This window comes from Anomaloglossus baeobatrachus, chromosome 5 (assembly GCF_048569485.1).
Source record: "Anomaloglossus baeobatrachus isolate aAnoBae1 chromosome 5, aAnoBae1.hap1, whole genome shotgun sequence".
In the NCBI taxonomy this organism is placed as follows: Eukaryota; Metazoa; Chordata; class Amphibia; order Anura; family Aromobatidae; genus Anomaloglossus; species Anomaloglossus baeobatrachus.
In genome coordinates, this window is record NC_134357.1 from 431889232 (window position 1) to 431913563 (window position 24332).

The 24332-nt window shown below is 43.0% G+C and overlaps 1 protein-coding gene across 3 annotated transcripts in view; it reads right to left on the bottom strand.

Moving 5' to 3' along the window:
• Positions 1–24332, bottom strand: part of SYCP2 (synaptonemal complex protein 2) — a 398741-nt gene that overhangs the window by 360509 nt on the left and 13900 nt on the right. For all 3 annotated transcript variants that reach the window (XM_075347762.1, XM_075347763.1, XM_075347760.1), the window contains exons 2-7: positions 16164–16188; positions 16000–16085; positions 14234–14322; positions 12392–12426; positions 10460–10602; positions 10329–10381 (exon numbers count right to left, since the gene is read on the bottom strand). In XM_075347762.1, the coding sequence (XP_075203877.1) occupies positions 10329–10381; positions 10460–10602; positions 12392–12426; positions 14234–14322; positions 16000–16085; positions 16164–16188 (431 nt within the window). The remainder of the gene's footprint in view (positions 1–10328; positions 10382–10459; positions 10603–12391; positions 12427–14233; positions 14323–15999; positions 16086–16163; positions 16189–24332) is intronic.

The window sequence follows — 24332 nt, forward strand, 5'->3', positions numbered from 1 at the left end:
GCATGCGTTCCTATTATTTTGATACACAGTCAAGATACCGTGTTTCCTCGAAAATAAGACCTACCCCAAAAATAAGGCCTACCTGTAGTTTTCAGAAAGTCTTATATTTAAGACCTACCCTGAAAATAAGACCTAGTTACGATTCAATAATGAAGTGTTCATGCAGCTAAATAAAGTTAAAGAAAAGTGCAGGACACTTCATTATAAAAAGCGGACACCCCCAAAAGAGAGAAGAAAGAAGACAGAAGACCCCTCGATCATACTCACCAGAATGCATCAAAGACCTGAGGCGGAACGCACACCAACACCCATCAGATCGCACACACACACACTCATATAAGATCGCACACACACACACTCAACACATCAAGCGATATCAAATGCTTCTGGGTGGCATAAGGACATAGGACGCTATGCAGTGGAGTGCCAGGACCTGCGGGTGGAACACATGGAGGACCCAGTGGTGGAACGCATCATAGAGACAAGAGAGCAGACTGGAAGCATGTGGTATCACCAGATATGGTGAGTGTGTGAGCGCTATTGTATGTGCGGTCTCATGAGTGTGTGTGTGTGTGTATGTGATCTGATGTGAGTGTCAGCCAGAAGCAGTGGAGGACAGCATGGAGCATACCTGCTGGGAGTGCCCACTGGAGATCACAGGAGGACCTGCGAGCCACGCAGACATCCGGGGTCTGGTAAGTATGACAATCCTGGGAAGGGGGATCTGCATTTTTTTGGGGGGATAAACTTTCCCCAACCATGTTTCCCCGATAATAAGCCATCCCTGAAAATAATACCTAACGCTTTTTTTCAGCGCAAAAAAAAAATATAAGACAGTGACTTATTTTCAGGGAAACAAGGTAAGCACATGACTGGGGGCTCCAGCCTGTAGCCGTATGCTTTATCTGTGCTGGCTATCATAATACAGGGGGACCATAAGACAATTTTTTTAATTTATTTATTTTTACATCAATGTAGATGCAGACTCAGCGCCTCTGACTGATTGCTGTCAGACATGCTGTCACACAGGCTGGGGGCGTGGTCTGACTGCAACCAATCAGAGACGCCGGAACTGACGGTGGGCGGGGGAAGCAGTGAATATGTAAGAAGGATAATGAGCATCCCCAAAAGTAGAGTGAGCAGCTTGGAAGCAGAGTTACAGCCGCTCGGAGACCGATAAGTATAGCGCGCTTGCTTTATTCTAAGAAATTTTTTTTTTATTACCCAGGTGCCGGACCTGGATCGTTACCAGTAGTTCCCCGAGATCTCCAGGCCCAGGGTCGGTGCTCAGGTTCTTTTGAACCCACGTGGATCCTGACTTTTACAGCAGAGTCCGCACTACTCATTTATATTTAAAGGGTTATTCCCATCTCCAAGATCCTATCCCAATATGTAGTAGGTGTAACATTAATAACATTAGCAAATACCTCCAATTAGAAATCTAGTATAGGTCTCCTGATGTAACCATGTATATTACCTCATGTGCAGGGCATTGTACCTTAGGAATCTATGGTTACAACCATGAGCAACTAACGGTCACTATGTGAGTGGACATAACCATGGATACCTAACCTGCAAAGTCCTGCACATGAGGTAAGAGACATGCTTTTGGTAGGAGAACTATACTACATTTCTAATTGGAGGTATTTGCTAAAAATTACTACACCTACTGTTAAGGGAGGAATTTGGGTTGAAGATTGCTAATGGAGTCTTCGTTTGGGATATACAGAGACGGTGCCGTATTAGCTGTATACCAGTGCCGATATATCTATGTATCAGACAATGAACACACAGACATGCTCTCCTTGAGTCAGCGTCATCCACTGACTCGTGTATTCTGATAGATCCAATTATACAGTAAGCATGAATAACCTTGAAGCTAACCAGGGAGTACTTTTACTCCCTAATTTCTTACAGCACATTGCCTGCCTCCCGTAGATTCCTTCTGTGTGAACATTACTGATAACACTTTTGCAGCTACACATTCTGGCTTCATCATCTTTGGTTAACTCCTTCATGACTATACAACTTTGAATTATACTATAGGTCTGTGCAATTGCTACATAGACAGACAGATAATTATGCAACTACATCTACATTTTGATTATTAATATACACAGATATTCTTATTACGTTTTAATAAACAAGCTACAGCTCAGGCAACCTCCACACTACTACAAATTGGGATAGGATCTTGGACCTTTAAAGTTACCATCTCTACTTGGAAAGCTGTAAGGAAAAAGTTCGACATCTCCTTTATATTCTCTAAACATTTTCCCTTGTGGAGTAACATGGAGTTCCCTCAAATTATGGATAATAAATTATTTTTAAAATGGCGCCAGGGAGGCATTACTAATATCTCCCACCTTCCACACCCTACAGAAGCTAGGTGGCTGACCTGTACAGAATGCTTAGAAAAATATAACCTACATCACATTACAGTGGAACCTTGGATTACGAGCATAATTGGTTCCCGGAGTGTGCTCTTAAACCAAGTTACTCTTATATCAAAGCAAATTTTTCCATAGGAAATAATTGAAATGCAGACAATTCGTTCTACAACCCAAAAATATTTACAGTATTCATACAAACCTATTACAGTAATACAAAATAATGTACAGCATTCATATAAAAGTATTACAGTACACTAATACAAAATACTGTACAGTAAAAAACATGTAAAACAAATTAAACTGCACATTATCTTCCAAAAGAATTGTTGGTGTAAGAGAGGTACAGTACAAGCAAAGTGCTGTACTGGTTAGACGAAAGAGAGTACAATACTGTATCCATAAATGCAAATTGATAGACATGCTATGTAGTATATACAGTACAATGGTATACTGTATACAGTATACAGTACATATGTACAGAAAATTACGACCAGAGCTGGCCAGAACGCGGTTAAAGGACGAAACCAGAAGTGTACATGGTGGGAATTTGCTCTTATTGCAAAGCATTGCTCTTAAACCAAGTTACAAATTTTTAAAAAGCTTTGCTTGTCTTGCAAAATGCTCTCAAACCAAGTTACTCTTAAACCAAGGTTCCACGGAATCTGCAGTTTGAACAAAATAGGCTCTCCATCATGAGTAATTTGAAATATCTTACATTTGAATCAATGAAAATTGAGCTACACAGCATACTTTTATCACCTGTAAGTACCCCCTCAATTTAAATGCTATATTTTTTGATGAGGCCTAACCTACTGAGGCGCATCATGACACTTTTTTTAAATACTGGAGAAGGCAGCTGGATGATGTGGAGAACTCTGTTCAAATCGTATCAGGGTGGGCTGCTGTTAGTTAAAACATTATTGATAACGCTGATCAAAAAAAGGGAGAGAAACTCAGTATAAGATTATGCATGGGGCTACATATGTTTTTAACATACCCAAGAAGAACCCCTTCTCAAACAGACTAACTGCATGTCCCAAATGCTCTTTACCTGATGATGACCTGTTTCACTGCCTCTGGTTATGCCCAATGACAACTTCCTTTTGAAGGTTTGTATCTGACATGGCGAATACATTGTAGAACTATAACGGCTCATTAACGCCTCATCTAGCACTTTAGCACTATTGCGGATACTCAGATAAAAACAGCTACTGTCAAACGCCCACCAAAGCTTATACATTTCTTATTATTATTAGTAAAAGAACTAATTCTTAAATACTGTTTGAAACCCACTGTCCCGTCTGTCCTAGAGTTGATAACACAGCTGAAATACTATATGGAGGTGGAACAATGAGATGCAATCATCAATAAAGAGACTCAGTCAGGTAAATTTATATTACAATGGAAGCAATTTATTGTAAAATTTTACTATCTGGAGAAAAAAAATCATAGAACCATTCATCTCAACTGCTTGGTATATTCTGGAGGGGCTTAAAAACAATTTAGGCCAACTACGTATCAGCACCTGAGAAAGGGGAGGATATAAGGAAAGCACTTCATATGTGTGCTAAATGTTAGTTACAGCTTCTATAAATAATTAGAAGATGGCTTCTTTTGGTTTAGTTTTGTTCTACTAGAATTTTTTTTATTTTTTTTTGTAATTACTTATATTTCTGTCTCAGATAGATATTTCTTGGGATATCCAGCATTGGCTAATACTGCATACCGTATTTTTCGGACTATAAGACGCACCGGACCATAAGACGCACCCTGGTTTTAGAGGAGGAAAATAAAAGTTTAAGCAAAAAATGTGGTCCTGACACACTGTTATGGGGCGAGGATCTGCTGCTGACAATGTTATGGAGGTAATGTCCCCAAATTCTCTGCTAAGGTACCCCATTCCGGTATATGCCCTCATCCTGCTATATACCCCCATCCTGCTATATACTGCCTTCTTGGTATATACCCCCATCCTGGTATATACCCCCATCCTGGAATATGCCCTCATCCTGCCATATACCCCCATCCCGCTATATACTGCCATCCCGCTATATGGCCCCATGCTGCTATATACCCTCATCCTATCATCTACCTCATCCTGCTATATACTGCCATCCTGCTATATGGCCCCATGCTGCTATATACCCTCATCCTGCTATATGGCATGTATCCTGTATCACACAAAAAACAATAAACGTTTATACTCACCTTTCCTTGCTCCACGCAGCATCGCTCCTCCCCGTCTGTGGCGGCAGCAGCGCCGCTGGAGTGTGGAGCTGTCCTCATTCCCCTGCAGCATCGCGATCTCCTCCAGTCTGCCGGTCAGCTGACCTGCATGACTAGCGGCACACAGGGATGACATCATCGCTGTGCTCACCGCTCGTTACACATATCAGCTGACCGTCAGACTGGAGGAGATTGCGATGCTGCACGCAAGTGGCCGGTGAGTGTACCGTACTTATTCACTGCTCCCTGCGCTGATGATGATGTGCGGGGAGCAGTAAATACAGCCGCACATGATCACTCCAGGCTGTAGTTGCCAGGGGTGATCACGTCCGGCTGTTAATTATGCGCGCACCCCCCGCCCATCATCCCGCCCACCTGTCAGCGCCGGCTTCAGCGCTGAGGGATGATGGGCGGGATGATGGGCATGCATATGTAATGAGCGGGCCCACGTGGTCACGGCAGGCGCTGCTACAGCCTGCTCATGCCCCCGATGTCCCACTCCACCGCAGCACCCTCATTCACGGCCGCAGCCCTATATTCAGACCATAAGACGCACCCCCACTTTTCCCCAACATTTGGAGGAAAAAAAGTGCCTTATAGTCCGAAAAATAGGGTATATATTTTTTTGGTAACAACAATGACAAAAAGGACCCTAATGTTTCTAAATGCATTAGTTACCCATCTTGCACACTGGTATAGATCTTTATTTTGCTTTACATATGCTCTTTGTTGATGTTTTATGGAAAATTCAATAAAAATGACATTAAAAAAAAAAAAGAATGGTGCCATGCAAAAGTACAACTCGTCCTGCCAAAAAATCAAGGCCTAATACAACTGTCAATGAAAAATAAAAAAAAGTTATGGATCATGGAAGAATGCTGGAAAAAAGACTAGAATGAAAAAAACAAAACAAAAAAAATCGCCCAGGGGTGAAGGGGTTAAAGTTTTTGTTTAAATCAGGTTTATTTTAACAAAGTACAAACATACAGGTCTTAAACAAATGCAATATACACTCATATGGGAATCACGGAATGGGAATGGGAATCACGGAACATCACGATTCAGACCTACGAAACACAACATTTTGAATCTTATAGATACAAATAGAAGAAAGAGTGAGTAAGGAAGACTGAAGAGACTAAGAAAGGAAAAGGAAGACTTCTATAGAAGGGAAAGGAACTACTTATAGGGAAGGAGCAGGACGGGAAGGAGGTCAGGACGGGACCCTGTAGAGGGCCTATAGGGATGGCTGTCGACCCATCGCCACATATGAATCTCAAGAAGATGGAATCGCTGTATCCACCAAGGACACCAAGTCTGGCGAGTCTCGCAGCAAGATCCAGGGCATCCAAACATTGATAACCTTTTCTCAGCTGTCCGTGACCTGGGCCACCAGTTCCTCCTTTCTAAAAATGTTGCTCAGTTCGGACACCAGCTCTGCAAGGGTTATTTTTGTTTGTCTCCAAAATTAGGGAATTAGCCTTCTAACGGTCGATAGAATATGTCTGACCAAGCTCTTTTCATGGGATTAAAGGTTTTGATCATGTCCTTCTTTCCCTTTTGTAAATTAAACTATAAACTGTAATTATTTTTGCTACAGATAAAAGCCTTTGGGATAGGTTTTCATCCTACAATTTCGTGTGATTTTAAGGTAATTTCTCACCAAGATACCTCCTCTTAAGAATTAATTAAGCCAGCTGACCACTGCTGATCTGCCTTCTGAAGTCCTCGGTAATTGCCAGTGGGAAATTACCAGGCGAAGTTAAAGGATTTGTACCATAGCTGAAGTTGAACCCCAAGTATGTTTGTAACAAGTATGAAAGCTATTTGTTTCATTTATTCTCTAAGAAACTGCTAGAAATATCTCCAGCAGTCTCATAGTGAATGAAAGGAACTTAGGTGCATATATTTGACCTCTGATCGATTCAGGTAGGGCTCAGCAGATGCCCATTCATGAGAATGTTGGGGTCCTAGCAGTTGCCCTAACAATCAGGAAGTTATTTTATATCCTACTGAAAGAAAGAGAGTAAATTCTATACTTTGTATAAACCCTTTAAGGTCAACCAAAGTATACAGGGTGATTATAAAAGATTCATCAGCTTTTACATTCATATTACTGGAAAGATATAAATTTCACCTGCTTGTAATAATAAAGGTCACATCTAAGAGTTTGCCACCCGCATGTGGAGACTCGCTTGTGACTCACCATGTGGCAGGGCGGCATCAGATCCCAAAATGGCGACTACGCAAGAGAAAGTGTTTTGTGTTTTAAAAAATGAAAAGTGTAAATCAATCGTCACCGTGCAGCAAGCATTCCAGAGACAGTGTGACAGTTACCCACCTGGTAACCAGTGCATTTTACGGTGTTATTGATGATTTAAGGAAACGGGATGATTGTGTAAACTTAAAAGGCCCGGACGACCGAATGTTACAGGTGAATCAGTGGAAAGGGTTTGAGAGACCTTTGTATCTAACTCACAAAAATCAATACATCACGCAAGTCGTGAACTTGGTATGGAAGATTCTGCCAGAAACCATATTTCAGACAGCTATTGCAACATTTGCGGCCAGACGATCAAGGCGTCTGATACGAGTTCTGTGCACTTTTTTAGGCAGCATTGGAAGATGACGAATTAGCTTCCCGAAAAGTGTTCAGTGACAAGGCAACCTTCCACTTAAGTGGAATGGTAAACTGTCACAATGTCTAATTATGGGAAATGGAAAATCCCGATGCCACTGTAGAAAGCGAAGGAGATTCCCTGATGTTTTCTGTGCCATCTCGAATACAAAGATGTATGGGCCTTTTTTTTTCACTGAAAAGACTGACAGGTATATCGTACCTCGATATGTTACAGATATGGTTGTTTTCGCAACTAATATTTGGTTCCAGAACCCCCATTTTCCACAAGACAGAGCTCTACCCCACTGGCATTCAGATGTGCGTCATTATTTCAACAAGGAATTCCAAAATCGGTGGATTGGTGTTGACTTTTCACTTTTCTGATGGCCCCTCAGGTCTCCAGATCTGACAGTGTTTGACTTCTTCCTTTAGGGGTATGTTATAGGCATTGTTTACGTGCAGTCTTTGCCAGCAACATTGGATGAGCTCCAGGACCACATTACTGCTGCTCTGATTACAATCGACGGGGATATGCTGCAGCTTGTTTGGGTTGAACTTTATTACGGCATAGATGTGTGTCATGTGACAAAAGCAGGACACCTATTACATTTGTAAACTAAACTTGGAGAGTTTCAGCTCGTCGTCATGTGCCATTTACTATTGTGCATCTAATATATTTTGAAACATACCTCTTTGAAACCCGATGAATCTTTTGTAATCACCCTGTAGATTTCCCCATACATTCCTACATTTAATATATACACCTTGTGCAGAATTATTAGGCAAATGAGTAATTTGATTACATGATACATTTTATACATGTTATCCTACTGCAAGCTGTATAGGCTTGAGAGCCAACTACCAACTAAGTAAATCAGGTGATGTGCATCTCTGTAATGAGGAGTGGTGTGGTGCAATGACATCAACACCCTATATAAGGTATGCTTAATTATTAGGCAACTTCCTTTCCTTTGGAAAAATCTGTCAGAAGAGAGATTTGACGGGCTCTGAAAAGTCCAAAATTGTGAGATGTCTTGCAGAGGGATGCAGCAGTCTTGAAATTGCCAAACTTTTAAAGCGTGATCACCGAACAATCAAGCGTATCATGGCAAATAGCCAACAGGGTCGCAAGAAGCGTGTTGGCAAATAAAGGCGCAAAATAACTGCCCATGATTTGAGGAAAATCAAGCGTGAAGATGCCAAAATGCCATTTGCCACCAGTTTGGCCATATTTCAGAGCTGCTACATTACTGGAGTATCAAAAAATACAAGGTGTGCCATACGTAAGGAAGGCTGAAAAACCACCACCTTTGAACAAGTTACATAAGATAAAACGTCAAGACTGGGCCAAGAAATATCTTAGGACTGATTTTTCAAAGGTTTTATGGATTGATGAAATGAGAGTGACTCTTGATGGGCCAGATGGATGGGCAAGAGGCTGGATCAGTAAAGGGCAGAGAGCTCCACTCCGACTCAGACACCAGCAAGATGGAGGTGGGGTACTGGTATGGGCTGGTATCATCAAAGATGAACTTTTGGGACCTTTTCAGGTTGAGGATGGAGTGAAGCTCAACTCCCAGACCTACTGCCAGTTTCTGGAAGACAACTTCTTCAAGTTTCAATACAGGAAAAAGTCGGTATCGTTCAAGAAAAATATGATTTTCATCCAGGACTATGCTCCATCACATGCATCCAACTACTCCACAGCATGGCTGGCCAGTAAAGGTCTAAAAGATGAAAAAATAATGACATTGTTCACCTGATCTGAACACCATAGAGATCCTGTTGTCCCTCATACAATGTGAAATCTACAGGGAGGGAAAACAGTACACTTCTCGGAACAGTGTCTGGGAGGCTGTGGTGGCTGTTGCACGCAATGTTGATCGTATCTGTAACACCTGCCTGGATAAACAGACTCAGGTAGGATGTAATGGACAGACTAAAGGGAAGCCCCTCACCAAGCAGGACCCCAGAACCCTGAAACCCTTTAACCCCTATACAGGGATTTGGAATTACACAAGGCCCTGGAGATCTCTACCCGTGGAAGGCTGCAGTCCGATGAGAGTAGTCGTCAGGCAGGGTCAAACCAGGAACAGCAGAACAGGGACAGAATCGGCAGGCAAAGGCATAAACAGAAAACGTAGCAGTGGTCAGATCCGGGTCGGGCAGCGAGGCACAAAACAGCAGGCAGAAGGGTAGTCAGCAACAAGCAAGTCAGCGCACAGGAATCACAAAACAAACAGCACATGAGCCAGAATCAGAACTATCTCTGGCAGAGGCCAGCAGACAGGAGGGGGAATAAGAAGGGTGTGGTGTCTTCCCATTAGCTGTAGCTGAATAATGGTACTTCAGCTGGGAGACACCCGCCACCTTCAGTCAGCCAGCGGTACTGCAGATCCCAAGATAACCCAGCCCAGTGGATGATCGGAGCCTGCGCCCACCGGTGCTGCTGGCATCGACTCCTCTTCCATCACCAGCACCATCCACGGCAGGAACACGGCGTCGCCTGGCGATCGGAGCAGAAGTCGCTGGAGCAGACTCCAGCAGTGACGTAACAGTATCAAGATCAAGCAACTGACAGAATCTATGGATGGTAGGCTGCTGAGTGTCATCATAAAGAAAGGTGCTATGTTGGTCACTAATTTTTTGGGGTTTTGTTTTTGGATGTCAGAAATGTTTATTTCTAAATTTTGTGGTTATATTGGTTTACCTGGTGAAAATAAACAAGTGAGATGGGGATATATTTGGTTTTTATTAAGTTGCCTAATAATTCTGCACAGTAATAGTTACCTGCACAAACAGATATCCTCCTAAGATAGCCAAATCTAAAAAAAAAAAACACTCCAACTTCCAAAAATATTCAGCTCTGATATTTATGAGAACATAGTTGTTGATCAATAATAAAAAAAATCCTCTAAAATACAACTTGCCTAATAATTCTGCACACGGTGTACATGGTGTACACTCAAGTGTAACACATCTTTTTGCAATTAATGTCAGAACTGTAATACCAAATCTATTTGGAAGATATGCAGTGCATCAACAGAATGGGAAACATTTTTCATATATATTGGTAATAATTCAGTTACCGTCGTTTATGGCCCAACATGCCATTCATCAGATTAAGGAATTTTCTACAGTCCTGAATAGGAAACAATTGTAACAATTACTACGTCACAGAATATTATTATTGTATCTTTAATTCTGCGTTCATACATACAGTTTCAAATTCTGAATCCTTTATTTCCTTGAAAGCAGTAGTGATAAACGCCATTGGAAACCACTGGCTCGCCATCTCCCCTCGTTGACCCTCTGGGATCATTCTGCACAAAGCTTCTGTAATTGCCACTTGTAAATCATAATCTAGAAAACATTTTTATATCATATCAGCGATCTAACTGCATTAAAATACAGCCTGTAACAATTTAGATACTGTATTTACTAAAAAGTGTGGCCATTAGCAGTAATGCGGTTGGCAACTGGACTTTTCACTCCTGAGAGGATGTACAGTGGAAAATATCTTTCATTTTATTTTGGCAAAAATCCATTGGATTGAAGCAAATCAACCTAATATCGACATCTCTGATTTCTGCAGCTCCCTTTTTTACATGTAAACACAAGTACAAGTGTATAAGGCCAGCAGGAAAGCTGTTTCTCTATGGTATCAGCCAACTTTAAAATAAAATACCACTTTGCTCCTGCTTTTTTTTTGATCTACCGTATTTTTCGGACTATAAGACGCACCTGACCATAAGACGCACCCTGGTTTTAGAGGAGAAAAATAGGAAAATAAAATGTTAACCAAAAAATGTGGTCATGATGTACTGTTATGGGGCGAGGATCTGCTGTTGACACTGTTATGGGGGTAATGTCCCCAAATTCTCTACTAAGGTACCCCATTCTGGTAACGATCCTCCTGCCTTGTATATGATCCTGCCCATATACCCCCATCCTGCTCATATACCCCCATCCAACCTGCTCATATACCCTCATCCATCCTGCTTATATGCCCCCATCCTGCTCATATACCCCCATCCATCCTGCTCATATGCCCCCATCCTGCTCATATACCCCCATCCATCCTGTTCATATACCCCCATCCTACTCATATACCCCCATCCATCCTGCTCATATACCCCCATCCATCCTGCTCATATACCCCCATCCTGCTCATATACCCCCATTCACATCCTGCTCATATACCCCCATCCTGCTCATATACCCCCATCCATCTTGCTCATATACCCCCATCCTGCTCATATACCCCCATCCATCCTGCTCATATACCACCATCCTGCTCATATACCACATCCTACTCATAATATACCCCCATCCATCCTGCTCATAATAAACCCCCATCCTGGTATATGGCCTGTATCCTGTGGCACAGAAAAAAAAAATGTATACTCACCTTTCCTCACTCCCTGCAGCACCGATCTGCTTCCTCTCTGTCTCAGCTGCAGCGCCGCTGTGTGGAGCCGTCACCGTTGTCTGCAGCATCGCGATGTCTTCCTGTCTGTGCCGGTCAGCTGATCTATGTGGACACTAGTGGCGCGCACAGCGATGATGTCATCTCTGTGCTCACCGCTCTCTACACAGATCAGCTGACCGGCACAGACAGGAAGACATCGCGATGCTGCAGGTGGACGGCTCCACACACGGTGACGGGTGAGTGTACTGATTCACCGCACCCCGCGCTGATAATGATGCACGGGGAGCAGTGAATACAGCCGTACATGATCACTCCAGGCTGTAGTTGCCAGGGGTGATCATGCGGGCCGGCTGTTAATTATGCACGGACCCCCCGCCCATCATCCTGCCCATTATCCCGCCCACTTGTCAGTGCTGGCTTTAGCGCTGAGAGATGGGCGGGAGGATGGGCATGCAAATGAAATGAGCGGGCCCACGTGGTCACGGCAGGCGCTGCTACAGCCTGCTCGTGCCCCCGATGACCCGCTCCACCGGAGCACCCTCATTCCCCGCAGCCACATTCAGACCATAAGATGCACCCCCCACTTTCCCCCAACATTTGGGGAAAAAAAGTGTGTCTTATAGTCCGAAAAATACGGTAATTACTATGCAAACATAGGATCAAAGTTTATCTTAGCAGATTCATTTCTAAGTGGCATAACAATAAAATATATAATCTTACCTCCTACATCCAAAATTTGTTTACCCATTTCTGACCTGCAAAGTAAAACTTATTAACATTATTAAAACAGTATGATAGATTAATTTGCATTACACATAATTAAATATAATTTCATGGTTAGCCCCTACTTTATTGTTGGCTTGTCCTTAGAATAGTTCATCTATATCTGATCAGTGGGGGTGTGAGACACGACATCTCCCGCCAATCAGCTGTTACCAGATCGTGCTGTAACACACCGGCTCAGTCATTTCTATAGTGGCCGAGACTGGGTACTGTAAATCCATCCCCTATTCAAATGAATGGGGAGTGGATCTGTAGTACCAGGCCGCTATAGGTTTGTCCTGTCAGCATCGGAGAACTTCCGGCCGCAGCCAGTAACTGCAGCCAAGGATCAGATATTGATGGCCTATCGTAAGAATAGGCCATTAATAAAAAAAGTTGGTGGCCAACCTTTTCAAATTAGCCAGTTAAAGGGTTGTTCCCATCATTAAGTTCCAACAATGTCTCTTTCCCCTGCCTCCTAAGTTCTCAGTTTGCGTTTCTCTGATTGAAAGAGTGCAATGGGCACTGAAGTTAGCAAACCAGGAAGCTTCAGAGTAGTGATTTCAATGTCTATAGAATTGAGCTTGAAAACGCTGTGGTACTTCTGTTGTAAACCATCCACCACAAAGAGACGAGCAGTGGTAGCCGGTAACCAAAGTGATCAGCAGTAAACTGTCAAGCTGCTAGTTTTCACAAACACTTTGCAATTTGCATTTTTAACCATGATGCTGAATATAACCCTTTAAAATCTAGCTAGTGGTCAGGACACTGACATTTCTGGATAATGGACTCCCTTAATACTTTTCAAAGATATTCATCCCAAAGCATAATTGCCATTATACAAATCATACAAATATATTGCAAAAGTACTGCATTTTTCGTAGTACAAGACGCATCTAGGTTTTAGAAAAGGAAATTAGGAAAAAAAAATTGAAGCAAAAAATGTCGTCATGACACAAAGTTATGGGGGCAATCTGCTTCTGACACTATTATAGGGGAATCTGCTGCTGACACAGTTGCTAGGGCAATGTCACCCAATTCTGCACTAATGTCCTCCATCCTGGTATATATGTTCCCTATCTTGGTATATATGTCCCTCATCCTGGTATATATGTTAACGATCCTTGTATACTGTATATGTCTCTCATCCTGGTATATATGTCCCCCATCTTGGTATATATATATATATCTCATCCTGGTATATATGTTCTCCATCCTGGTATATAAGTCCTTTATCCTAGTATATATGACCACCATCATGGGACCATCCTGGTATATATGCCTCCCATTATGCCACACACATTAAACAAAATAAAACTCTATTCACCTTCCTTCAACTCCAATGCAGGCAGCATCTGATCTGAAAGTCATGGGCACCACATGACATCATTGCCACGTGCACCCAGTCACAAGTCCAACAAAGGCAGGCACATCTCTCAGCACTGACGTCAGTGATAGTAAACATCTTCACTGTCATTTACTATCACTAACCTCGATGCTGAGAAGCTGGCGGGTTTATTGATGTGGGGAGCAGGAAGTATTCCTTTCCCTTTAATGGGGAAATCAATATTCAATGATTCTGCCGCCACCAGCTTCTTGCAGCGGCGACCTTGCTCCTTCGTCCTGTGACCCCACTCCACCACTGATGCCACCTCCCTCAGCGAGCCATGTACATTTGGACTATAAGACACCGCCCAAATTTGGCAAAATTAATGCGTATTGTAGTCCAAAAAATATGGTATTAACCTAGCCCGCATCCAAACATTGTACACAGATATATGAGGTTTGCTATATACGAACATATTAGTCATGATGTCTTTAGTGAAGATCAGTCTTTTCTTCGCCTCACGAGGGATTGTGTCCAGCATTAGATTTAGCTTACGCACAACCTACAAGAAAGCATATTTCTGAAATAGATCATTATTTCCATGAAGAAACAGAACGTATTTTACATATTAGATTAAATGCACCTTAAACTGAATTGAGCTGTGGTGCAAGTTTTAATTCGCAAAACTTCATGCTAGGCATTAGCAGAGGATTATGTGTTACCACCACGAGTTTTCATTTCAGTGCACTGCAAACAAATTCTGCAAAATACAGAATAGGTTTACACCACATTTTGGCACTTAGTTGGGCAAACTTACCATTAGCCCCTTTCAAACGGCTGACACAATGAACATGATGTCAACGGCACGGGTATGTTTTGTACAGAGCAGGTGACAGCTGTGCTATGCAGCTGACACCTCTGTTGAACTGCTGGGAATAAAAATATTTCTGATTCCAACAGTTTAATTATTTTGTTATTTTAAACACAAATCTTTATTGAGTCAACATAAACAACATTTTCGATTAATTATGCATAGTATATTACACCTGCAACACATCTAGATGTCAAAATGTACAACTTGGTTTCAGTAGTATAACTTCATTGATTAGATATCACACACAGGTGACAATCCTACTATAGGAAAAAAATATGGCTTGGGTGGGGAAAACTGGGAAACAATTTCATCCTTTAATTGCTACAGCCCATAGCAGTGTATTGCACCAGAAAATGATAGCAGGTTCAAACAACATGCGACTAAATGTGGAACTTAATGGAAAACAAAACAACAAAACATAAAATGTATTGTAAAATTTGAAATTACAACCATTTTCCCATTAAATAAAACAATGTACAAATTAAACATGTATTATCATTGTATACATTTAACATATCCTGTTAATTTTTCCCACACGTTGAATTTCATAAAAAATTAAAATGCTAGAATTGCTGTTTTTCAGTCACTTTGGCTTGTCCAAGAATAGTAACCTAACAATTATTTGTACCACGAAATGGTACAAATAATGACTACAGTTCAGCATGCAAAAAAAGAAAAATGCCATCACGCAGCTGCAGCAACAGAATAGAAAAATGATAGCTCTCACAGTTCTTGATTTTCAGTACATTGTATGGTAAATTAAATACAAAATACAAGTGTCTTCTAAAAAGAAACAAAAAAAAAAACAAGCTCTCATAGGCCAAAGTTGATGAAAAAAAAGCAGGTTACTTTTTTCTGGATCTGGATTTTTACAAAATAGAAGACAATGGCAGCAGGATCAACATTCTTTTTTACAAAGTACCTTTTTTTCTAATTTTGAAAAAAACTTTCATGGAAGCTAAACTTGATGTAGACAGGACCAATATGACTCAATGGGACAGCTAATACCTTTCCTGTCCTGTTATGCCTCTTCTCCCATCCTACTTTCCTTCTCTTTTCCTACGTATTCTATTTCTATATCTTACATATGTGCTTACATTGGGGCTACTGATTTTTGTCTCGTAGAAAAAAAAACATAATACTTGATAAATTTACTTGAGAAAATGAAGAGATTGTCTGTATAAGCAGCCAATATGTATCCCTATCCCATCAATTTTGACAGAAGGGTTTTCAAAAAAATCAAAAAACTTAATTAAATATAACAAAAATCTTTTTCACTTGCTGCACACTGTCTCTACAAAGTATAATAATGCAAAAACAATAACATAATGCTGGCATTGATGAACATACTCACTAAACCCTTACCTCTTGCTTGATAAATGTACTGATTGATGTGTCCACCACTAAACTGCAAGTTTTTGAAATAAGGTTGTCAAGTATCTGGATTTTACCTATATAAATATTGAAAGTGAAAATCTTGATACAGCAAAAAAAACAAAGACTTTTTCATTGGGAGTAAATCTACTTACCATCAGTACTGTGGTCATAGACAACCTATAAAATGGATGCAAAAAGAAGATTAAATCTTAATACACTTAAGAAGACATTTGCTGATCGAGAATTTGGTAAGTTATGGATCTTGTGAATGGAATATTAGATTAGGGCTCCATGGGCCTATGATCACACCATAACATGGCAAGACCAAACTATAAGTAATATACATGTTCCTTCAATGTTTATCGCCCAACTTGAATTCAACTGACAAATGCCTGACAGTGCAAAGACAATATCGGTTGGGACTCAACTTAAAAAAAGATTATATTTCTGTTCTCTAATTTTCCTTAAAATACAAGAGATTTAGCTAGCACTTTCTTGATCAATAATCTACCCCTTCACACAGATATATTTTGCTAGAGGGAAAACTGCAGTAAGCTTACTATAAGGCTGGAAACACAGTTATGCGTGTAAAATCGGTCCGACTTGCATGTAAAAAATTCGGCCGATTTTAGTTCACGTTCGGTCAGTGTGCAATGCAAGTGCGATGCTTTTTTTAAATTGTTTCCAGGCTAGCAGAGCGTGTGTGATCCTTTTTTTTCTCAGCAGCTGTCATCTGCCATTCAGCTCTGCTACATGGCTGCTGACAGCAGCCACAGACAGAGCCATGTAGCAGAGCTGAATAGCCGCTGACAGCAGACACAGACAGAGCTGCGCGATCAGAATGAAGTCGAATGAACCTCACCCGACTTTATGGTCATCCCGCGGCTCTGTCTGTGTGGCATGGCCTGATTTTCGGTCACCGGTGAAAGTCTCACCGGTGACCGCAAATCCTCTGAGTGACCGCAGTGAGCCGCGCTATCAGCGGTGCCGTCACTGAGGTTACCCGCGGCCACAGCTGAAGTCCTCCCGCTGAGATCTGTGGCCGCGGGTAACCTGAGTGACGTCATCGCTGATAGCGCGACTCACTTCAGTCGCTGCGGGGAGCTCACAGAGAGCGGTCGTGGTCTGTGACCACTCTATGTCAGCTTCCGATGTAGCAGAGCTGAAAGCGTAGAGGGACCTCTGTGGATTACGTCGGACATGGAAGGGTATTTGGGGTCTTGAATAAAGTGGTGAAAGAGGGTTGTATTTTTTTGTTATTTATTTCAAATAAAGGATTTTTGGGTGTATGTCTTCATTTTCTTAATCTTACAGGTTAATCATGGACGGTATCTCGGGGAGACGCCTGCCATGATTAATCTCGGACTTAGTGGCAGCTATGGGCTGCTGCCATTAACTCCTTATTACCTCGATTGCCACCGCACGAGGGCAATTCGGGATGGCCGGGTACAGTCCCGGGACAGTCGCATCTAATGGATGCGGCTATTCTGGGCGGCTGCTGGCTGATATTGTTAGTGTGGGGCTCCCCATAACATGGGGCTCCCCATCCTGAGAATACCAGCCTGCAGCTGTGTGGCTTTACTCTGGCTGGTATTAAAATTGGGGGGAACCGCACGCCGTTTTTTTTAAATTATTTTTTTTTATTTTTTTACTGCATTACATAGACCCGCCCACCGGCAATTGTGATTGGTTGCAGTGAGACAGCTGTCACTCATCATGGGGGCGTGTCTGACTGCATCCAATGATAGGCACCGGTGGGCGGGGAATACGAGATTGAATAATGAGCGGCCGGCTTTTTCAAAAGAGGAGAAGCCGTCGGAGCAGTATGAACGCCGTGCAGCGCCGCGCCGGAGATAGGGATTGGTATCAGAGAGAGGCGGGGGAGGGATAGACCGACATGGACAGAGAGAGACCGACAGAGAGAATAGAGACCGAGAGGGAGAGACCGACTGTCATTAATCGCATGTTTCTCACAACACTGGAAATGAGTGAGGTCTCACAATGTCGGTCAATCTCTATGATTGTCCGACATTGTGAGACCTCACTCATTTCCAGTGTTTTGAGAAACATGCGATTAATGTATTAAGAAAAATGAATGTAACTAGGATGGTGTGAGTGCCGGTCCGTGTGACATGCATTTTTTTCACGCTCCCATAGAGTTGCATTGGAGAGACTCGCGCGAGAAATTCTCCAAAACACAGCACGCTGCGATTATTTTCTCAGTCCGATTTGGACTGAGAAAAAAATAGCAGATGGGAGCTGCCTCATTGTTTAACATGTGTCTGAGTGCAATGCGAGAATTTCTCGCATTGCACTACTGCGAGAAAATCGCAAGTGAGAAGCCGGCCTTATTATGATAGAAACTTTGAGCGCCTGAAATCAGCGCTCCTGTGTTTTCTATGAGAGAGCCGTCACGAAACATGTCTAGCTGTGGCTCATCTCAGGGGGAACAAAGTGATTGAAAGTTTGTAATGGCACATTTCTCCCGACAATCAGTTGTCTGGGGCCCCTTTACACATTAGATTTTCGTCAGAACCTGTCGAAATTGCCTGGTGTTTATGTTTAATGGACAAAATATTGAACGTCTATTATATTAGGAAGTATTACTGGATAGACAACCTAATATATGAGGATTAGTTTGCAGATGAAATCATATATGCAGTTTTCTGTGTCAAATTTGATGCAGTTTATTGAGTCAGAGCCAAGAGTTAAGCGGGCTTTACACTCTGCGATCTCGCTAGCGAGATCGCAAGCGATCGTACCCGCCCCCGTCGGTTGAGCGACACGGGCATATCGCTGCCTGTGTCCCACAACCTCGCTTACCCCGTCACACGCACTTACCTGCCCTGCGACGTCGCTCTGGCCGGCGACCCGCCTCCTTCCTAAGGGGGCGGGTCATGCGGCATCACAGCGACGTCATACTGCAGGCGGCCAATAGAAGCGGAGGGGCGGAGATGAGCGGGACGTAAACATCCCGCCCACCTCCTTTCTTCCGCATTGCCGGTGGAGGCAGGTAAGGAAATGTTCGTCGCTCCTGCGGTGTCACACACGCTAACATCCTGAAAACGATTTTTTGTTTCAGGATGACCTCTCCACGGCAAACGATTTTGCCCTCTTTTGCGATCGTTTAAGATCGCTCTTAAGTGTTACACGCTGCGATCTTCTTAATGAAGCCGGATGTGCGTCACAAACAACGTGGTCCCGACGATAAATCATTAACGATATTGTAGCGTGTAAAGCCCGCTTTACCGTTACAAGCGGTGGGTCTGTGCCTGGCAGCGGAAGCTGTACTGGCAGTGTGGAGCAGTCCCAGATGCTCTGTTGGCAGTCTGGGCTTAAAAGAAATGGCGCCTAGAGCATGCACAGATGCCTCTGGCCGCCATCATTTGAAGCCAGAGCATCTTGGACACCCACTACACAGCCACTGCGGCTTCCACTGGCAGCACAGTCAGCCGGCTGTCCATATAGAGAGGCAGCCAGCCGGCCGCCCGTACAGAGAGGCAGCCAGCCGGCTGCCCGTACAGAGAGGCAGCCAGCCGGCCGCCCATACAGAGAGGCAGGCAGCCGGCCGCCCGTACAGAGAGGCAGCCAGCCGGCCGCCCGTACAAAGAGGCAGCCAGCCAGCCGCCCGTACAGAGAGGTAGTCAGCCCGTCACCCATACAGAGAGGTAGTCAGCTGGCCACCCATACAGAGAAGCAGCCAGCCCGTCACCCATACAGTGAGGCAGCCAGCCTCCCACATCTTGAGAAACCCTGCTGCCCGCACAGACAGCCGGCTGCACAGATAGCCGCCTGCACATCCACTCGCACCAATTCTCCAACTCCTGGTAAGGTATATTCAGATTTTAAGACGCACCCCTCATTTTCTTCCCAAATTTTTGGGAGGAAAAGTGCATTTTATAATCTGAAAAATATGGTAATTAACAGGGAATATTAAAATAAAGTTAGGACTTATACTGTAGCTCTAGATCCATTTCTGGTTTAGAATCCAAAAACTGCAAAAGCTACATGTGCATTTCTAACCAAAGGCCATATTTACATGATGCAGTTAAGCTGAATCTTTTTGCCATGATCTTTCGAAATCTCGGAAAAGTTGCTGCCCAATTGCATTGTGTGAACATGGTCTAAAGGGTGCTTTACACGCTGCGACATCGCTAACGATATATTGTCGGGGTCACGTCGTTAGTGACACACATCCGGCGCCGTTAGCGTCATCGCAACGTGTGACACCAATGAGCGACGAAAACGAGCGTAAAAACGTGAAAAATAGTTGCTCGTTGACACGTCGTTCATTTTCTTAATATCGTTGCTGCTGCAGGTACGATGTTGTTTGTCGTTCCTGCGGCAGCACACATATCGCTATGTGTGACACCGCAGGAACGACGAACATCTCCTTACCTGCGTCGACCGGCAATGAGGAAGGAAGGGGAAGGGCGGCATGTTCCGGCCGCTCATCTCCGCCCCTCTGCTATTGGACGACTGCTGTGTGACGTCGCTGTGACACCGCATGAATCGCCCCCTTAGAAAGGAGGCGGATTGCCGGCCAGAGTGACGTCACAGGGAAGGTAAGTCCGTGTGACGGGTGTTAGCGATGTTGTGCGCCACGGACAGCGATTTGGCCGTGTCGCACAACCGACGGGGGCGGGTATGCTCGCTAGCGATATCGGTACCGATATCGCAGCGTGTAAAGTACCCTTAACACTTATATCGATGACCAGCTTCAATAAATAAAACTCCTACATAACTGCAAATAATAATAAATAAGTTATGAGTGATTTTACACATTTAACCCTTTAATGATGGAGCTAATCTTGACCTTTATGACCAGGCTAAATTTTAAAAATCTGACCAGTATCACATTATGAGGTACTAACTCTGGAACGCCTCAGCGGATCCCAATGATTCTGAGAATGTTTTTTGTTACATATTGTACTTCATGTTATTGGTAAATTTAGAACGATATTGGATAGTTGGCGAAAAGTTTGCAATTTTCAAACTTAGCATTTTTATGCCCTTAGACCAGAGAGTTATGGCACAAAAAATAGTTAATAAATAACATTTCCCACATTTCTACTTTACCTCAGTACAATATTTGAAACATATTCTTTTGTTGTTAGGAAGCTAGAAGGGTTCAAAGTTTATCAGCAATTTCTAATTTTTGCAACAAAATTTACAAAACCATATTTTAGGGATCACATCATATTTGAAGTGACTTTGAGAGGCCTAGGTGACAGAAAATACCCAAAAGTGACACCATTCTAAAAAACTGCACCCCTCAAAGTACTCAAAACCACATCCAAGAACACTATTAACCCTTCAGGCGCTTCACAGGAATGAATACAATGTGGAATGAAAACAAAAATTACATTTTATCTACAAATGTTGCTTTAGCCCCAATTTATTCACTTTTACAAGAAAAAGCAGAACAAAATGGACCCACAAAATGTGTTACCCAGTTTCTTCTGAGGGCACTGATACCCTACATATGGTCAGAAACCTCTGTTTGAACAAACGGGACGGTTCAGAATGGAAGGATTAATATTTGAATTTTGGAACATAGATTTGGCTAAAATAGATTGGGTCTGATAGATAGAATAGATAGCGCTGGGGTCCTGGGTTCGAATCCAACCAAGGACAACATCTGCAAGCAGTTTGTATGTTCTCCCCGTGTTTGCGTGGGTTTCCTCTGGGTTCTCCGGTTTCCTCCCACACTCCAAAGACATACAGATAGGGACTCTAGATTGTGAGCCCCAATGGGGACAGTGTTCCTGATGTATGTAAAGCGCTGCGGAATATGTTAGCGCTATATAAAAATAAAGATTTATTTTTATTGAGGGGCACTTTGTTGCATTTGCAGGGCCCTAAGGTACCTAAACCTCAGAAACTCCCCACAAATGACCCCGTTTTGGAAACTAGACACCGCAAAGATTTTATCCAGAAATATAGTGAGCATTTTGAACTCACAGGCATGTCACACAATTTGATAACATTAGGTTATAATATTGAAAATTTTCATTTTGTTCACAAAAATGTTGTTTTGCCACCAAATGCAGCACTTTTACAAGAGGTAACGCCAAAAAGTGGATGCCACAGTGTGTTACCCACGTTCTTATGAGAGCGGCGATACCCAGGGCCGTATTTACCATTAGGCACCCGTGGTCCCGTGCCTAGGGCGGCAGGATGCAGGGGGCGGCACCTTCTAGCAGTAAAAAAAAATAATTTTTTTTTTACACATTCATTAAATCCACTGTATTTTCGGAGGGGGGAGGGGGGGGAGGCGCACCTTTATTTATTTGTATCCGCGTCAATTAAGACGCGAATGCAGACAAACTGCGGCGGCCGGGCACAGAGAGCTGATTGACCCCGGAACTGCCGGCGCCTGCACTTCCGGGGTCACAGGCGCGCCAATCAGCTCCTTCCTCTGTGCTGCGTCCAATGCTGTGTGGATTTCACATGCAGAGCTCACAGCAGGACGCCGCAGAGGACGCCGCGATGGAAGCCGGTGTCAGAAGAGGATACTCACGTGAGCCAGGGAGATGACGGCGGGCCCTGGAGCAGGTAAGTGCTCGCAGAGCTGAAGATTCATAAGGAGCGTGGGGGTGTCTCTAATGCAGACTGGAGATCTGCGTATGGGGTGGGAAAACTCCCAACGTTTCAAATGTGGATCATCAGGGGAGTCCAAGTGGGATGTAAAGGAGGGCTGTCACTAGGTAATTCCCACAATGTGACAGTCCGCAGATGCCCAGGTCACACTCAATGGCGCATATCCAGACCCAATTCAAAGGTTGCCTGGTTGCGGCAACCTTTGAATTGGGTCTGGATATGCGCCATTGATCCACATTTGAAACGTTGGGAGTGGGTATTTGCAACTATATGCCTAATACAGGTTAAGGCTTCCATGGGAATTTGATGTGCTGAATTACAGCCCCCTGTATGAACCGATTGCCAGCAACGACAGGCCTGCGTTTGATCTCTGGACCTGGTAAGACCGTTCCCCATTTAATGTGGGATTTAATATTGTTTACGGTTTCCATGGTAACTGGAGTATTGGCCTGTTGACACACAAGTTTATATCCTCCCCTGAATGGGGCTGTGAAACTAATATATCATACTGTGTGCCTATGATTATACCTCAGTCGGAGTTACTATTATTTATGTACTGTGTGATTTAATCCACCTTGCAATATACCAACTGAGGCAGTCCGTATTTGGGCCTACGTTTCTTGTTCAGCCCATCGTTTGATCCTTATGGTTGGATCTTTGGTTTTATTCCTGTGAGTTCTCACTTTTATCCGCGCATGTAGTAAAAGTTATGTTTTAAGCTAGTCTTTCTTTTCAATTTCTGGTCCAGCTAATTGCTGTTATTACTGTGGATCATATTTTGGTATATTGCTATATTCCCCAGTATTTTTAACCCAGAAATTACCCAGAATTTTATTAGATTGGGACATGAAAATGAAAAACGTAGGATTTTTCTAAAATTTTACTTCAGCCTTAAAATTTTCATTCACACAAAGTGTAACAGTAGAAAATGGCCAAGAAAATGTTATGCAATTTTTACCGAACATGACAGTGATTGTACACTATTATTTGTGTACATGGGGGGAATCAGATGATAAGGAACGCAACTTGGAATTTAAAACGCAGATTTTGTTTGAATAGATTGTGCCCTATATTACCTGAGTCCCTGAGGTGCCAGATCAGCAGAAATCCCCAAGTGACCGCATAATGGAAACATCACTGCATAAGGAATCGATCTAGGGGTATAGTGAGTATTTTGAATCCACAGGTGCCTCATAGACTTACATTGGGAAGTGGAAATATAACATTTTAGTGATAAAAATGTAAAAAAATTTTATTAGCTGAAAATGTCAGTTACAAAAGCTTTAAACGGTGAACATGACTTCTCCGAAAGCGGTGATGCCCTATATGTAATCAGAAACTAATGTTTGGCCATACGGCAGGGCTGAGCAGGAAGGAGCTATTGGCCTTTTACTACAGCATAGATTTTGCTTGAATAGTTTGCGTGTAACATTTGCAGAGCCCCTAAGGTGCCAGAACAGCAGAAAAAAAAACCCACAAAGTACCCATTGTAGAAATTGTACTGCTCAATTTCTCTGTGGCTGCAGTGACTATTTTGTAGCATCCACACAATACTCTTTCTTTGAAGATTCACAAATATGGCAGTTTACCATATATTGTGCCCAGCTTGTGGTTCTGGAGACACACACACACACAGTAAATTGTTTTCTCTATCGTTTCATTGGGGGACACAGGACCATGGGTTATGCTGCTGTCACTAGGAGGCTGACACTAAGTAA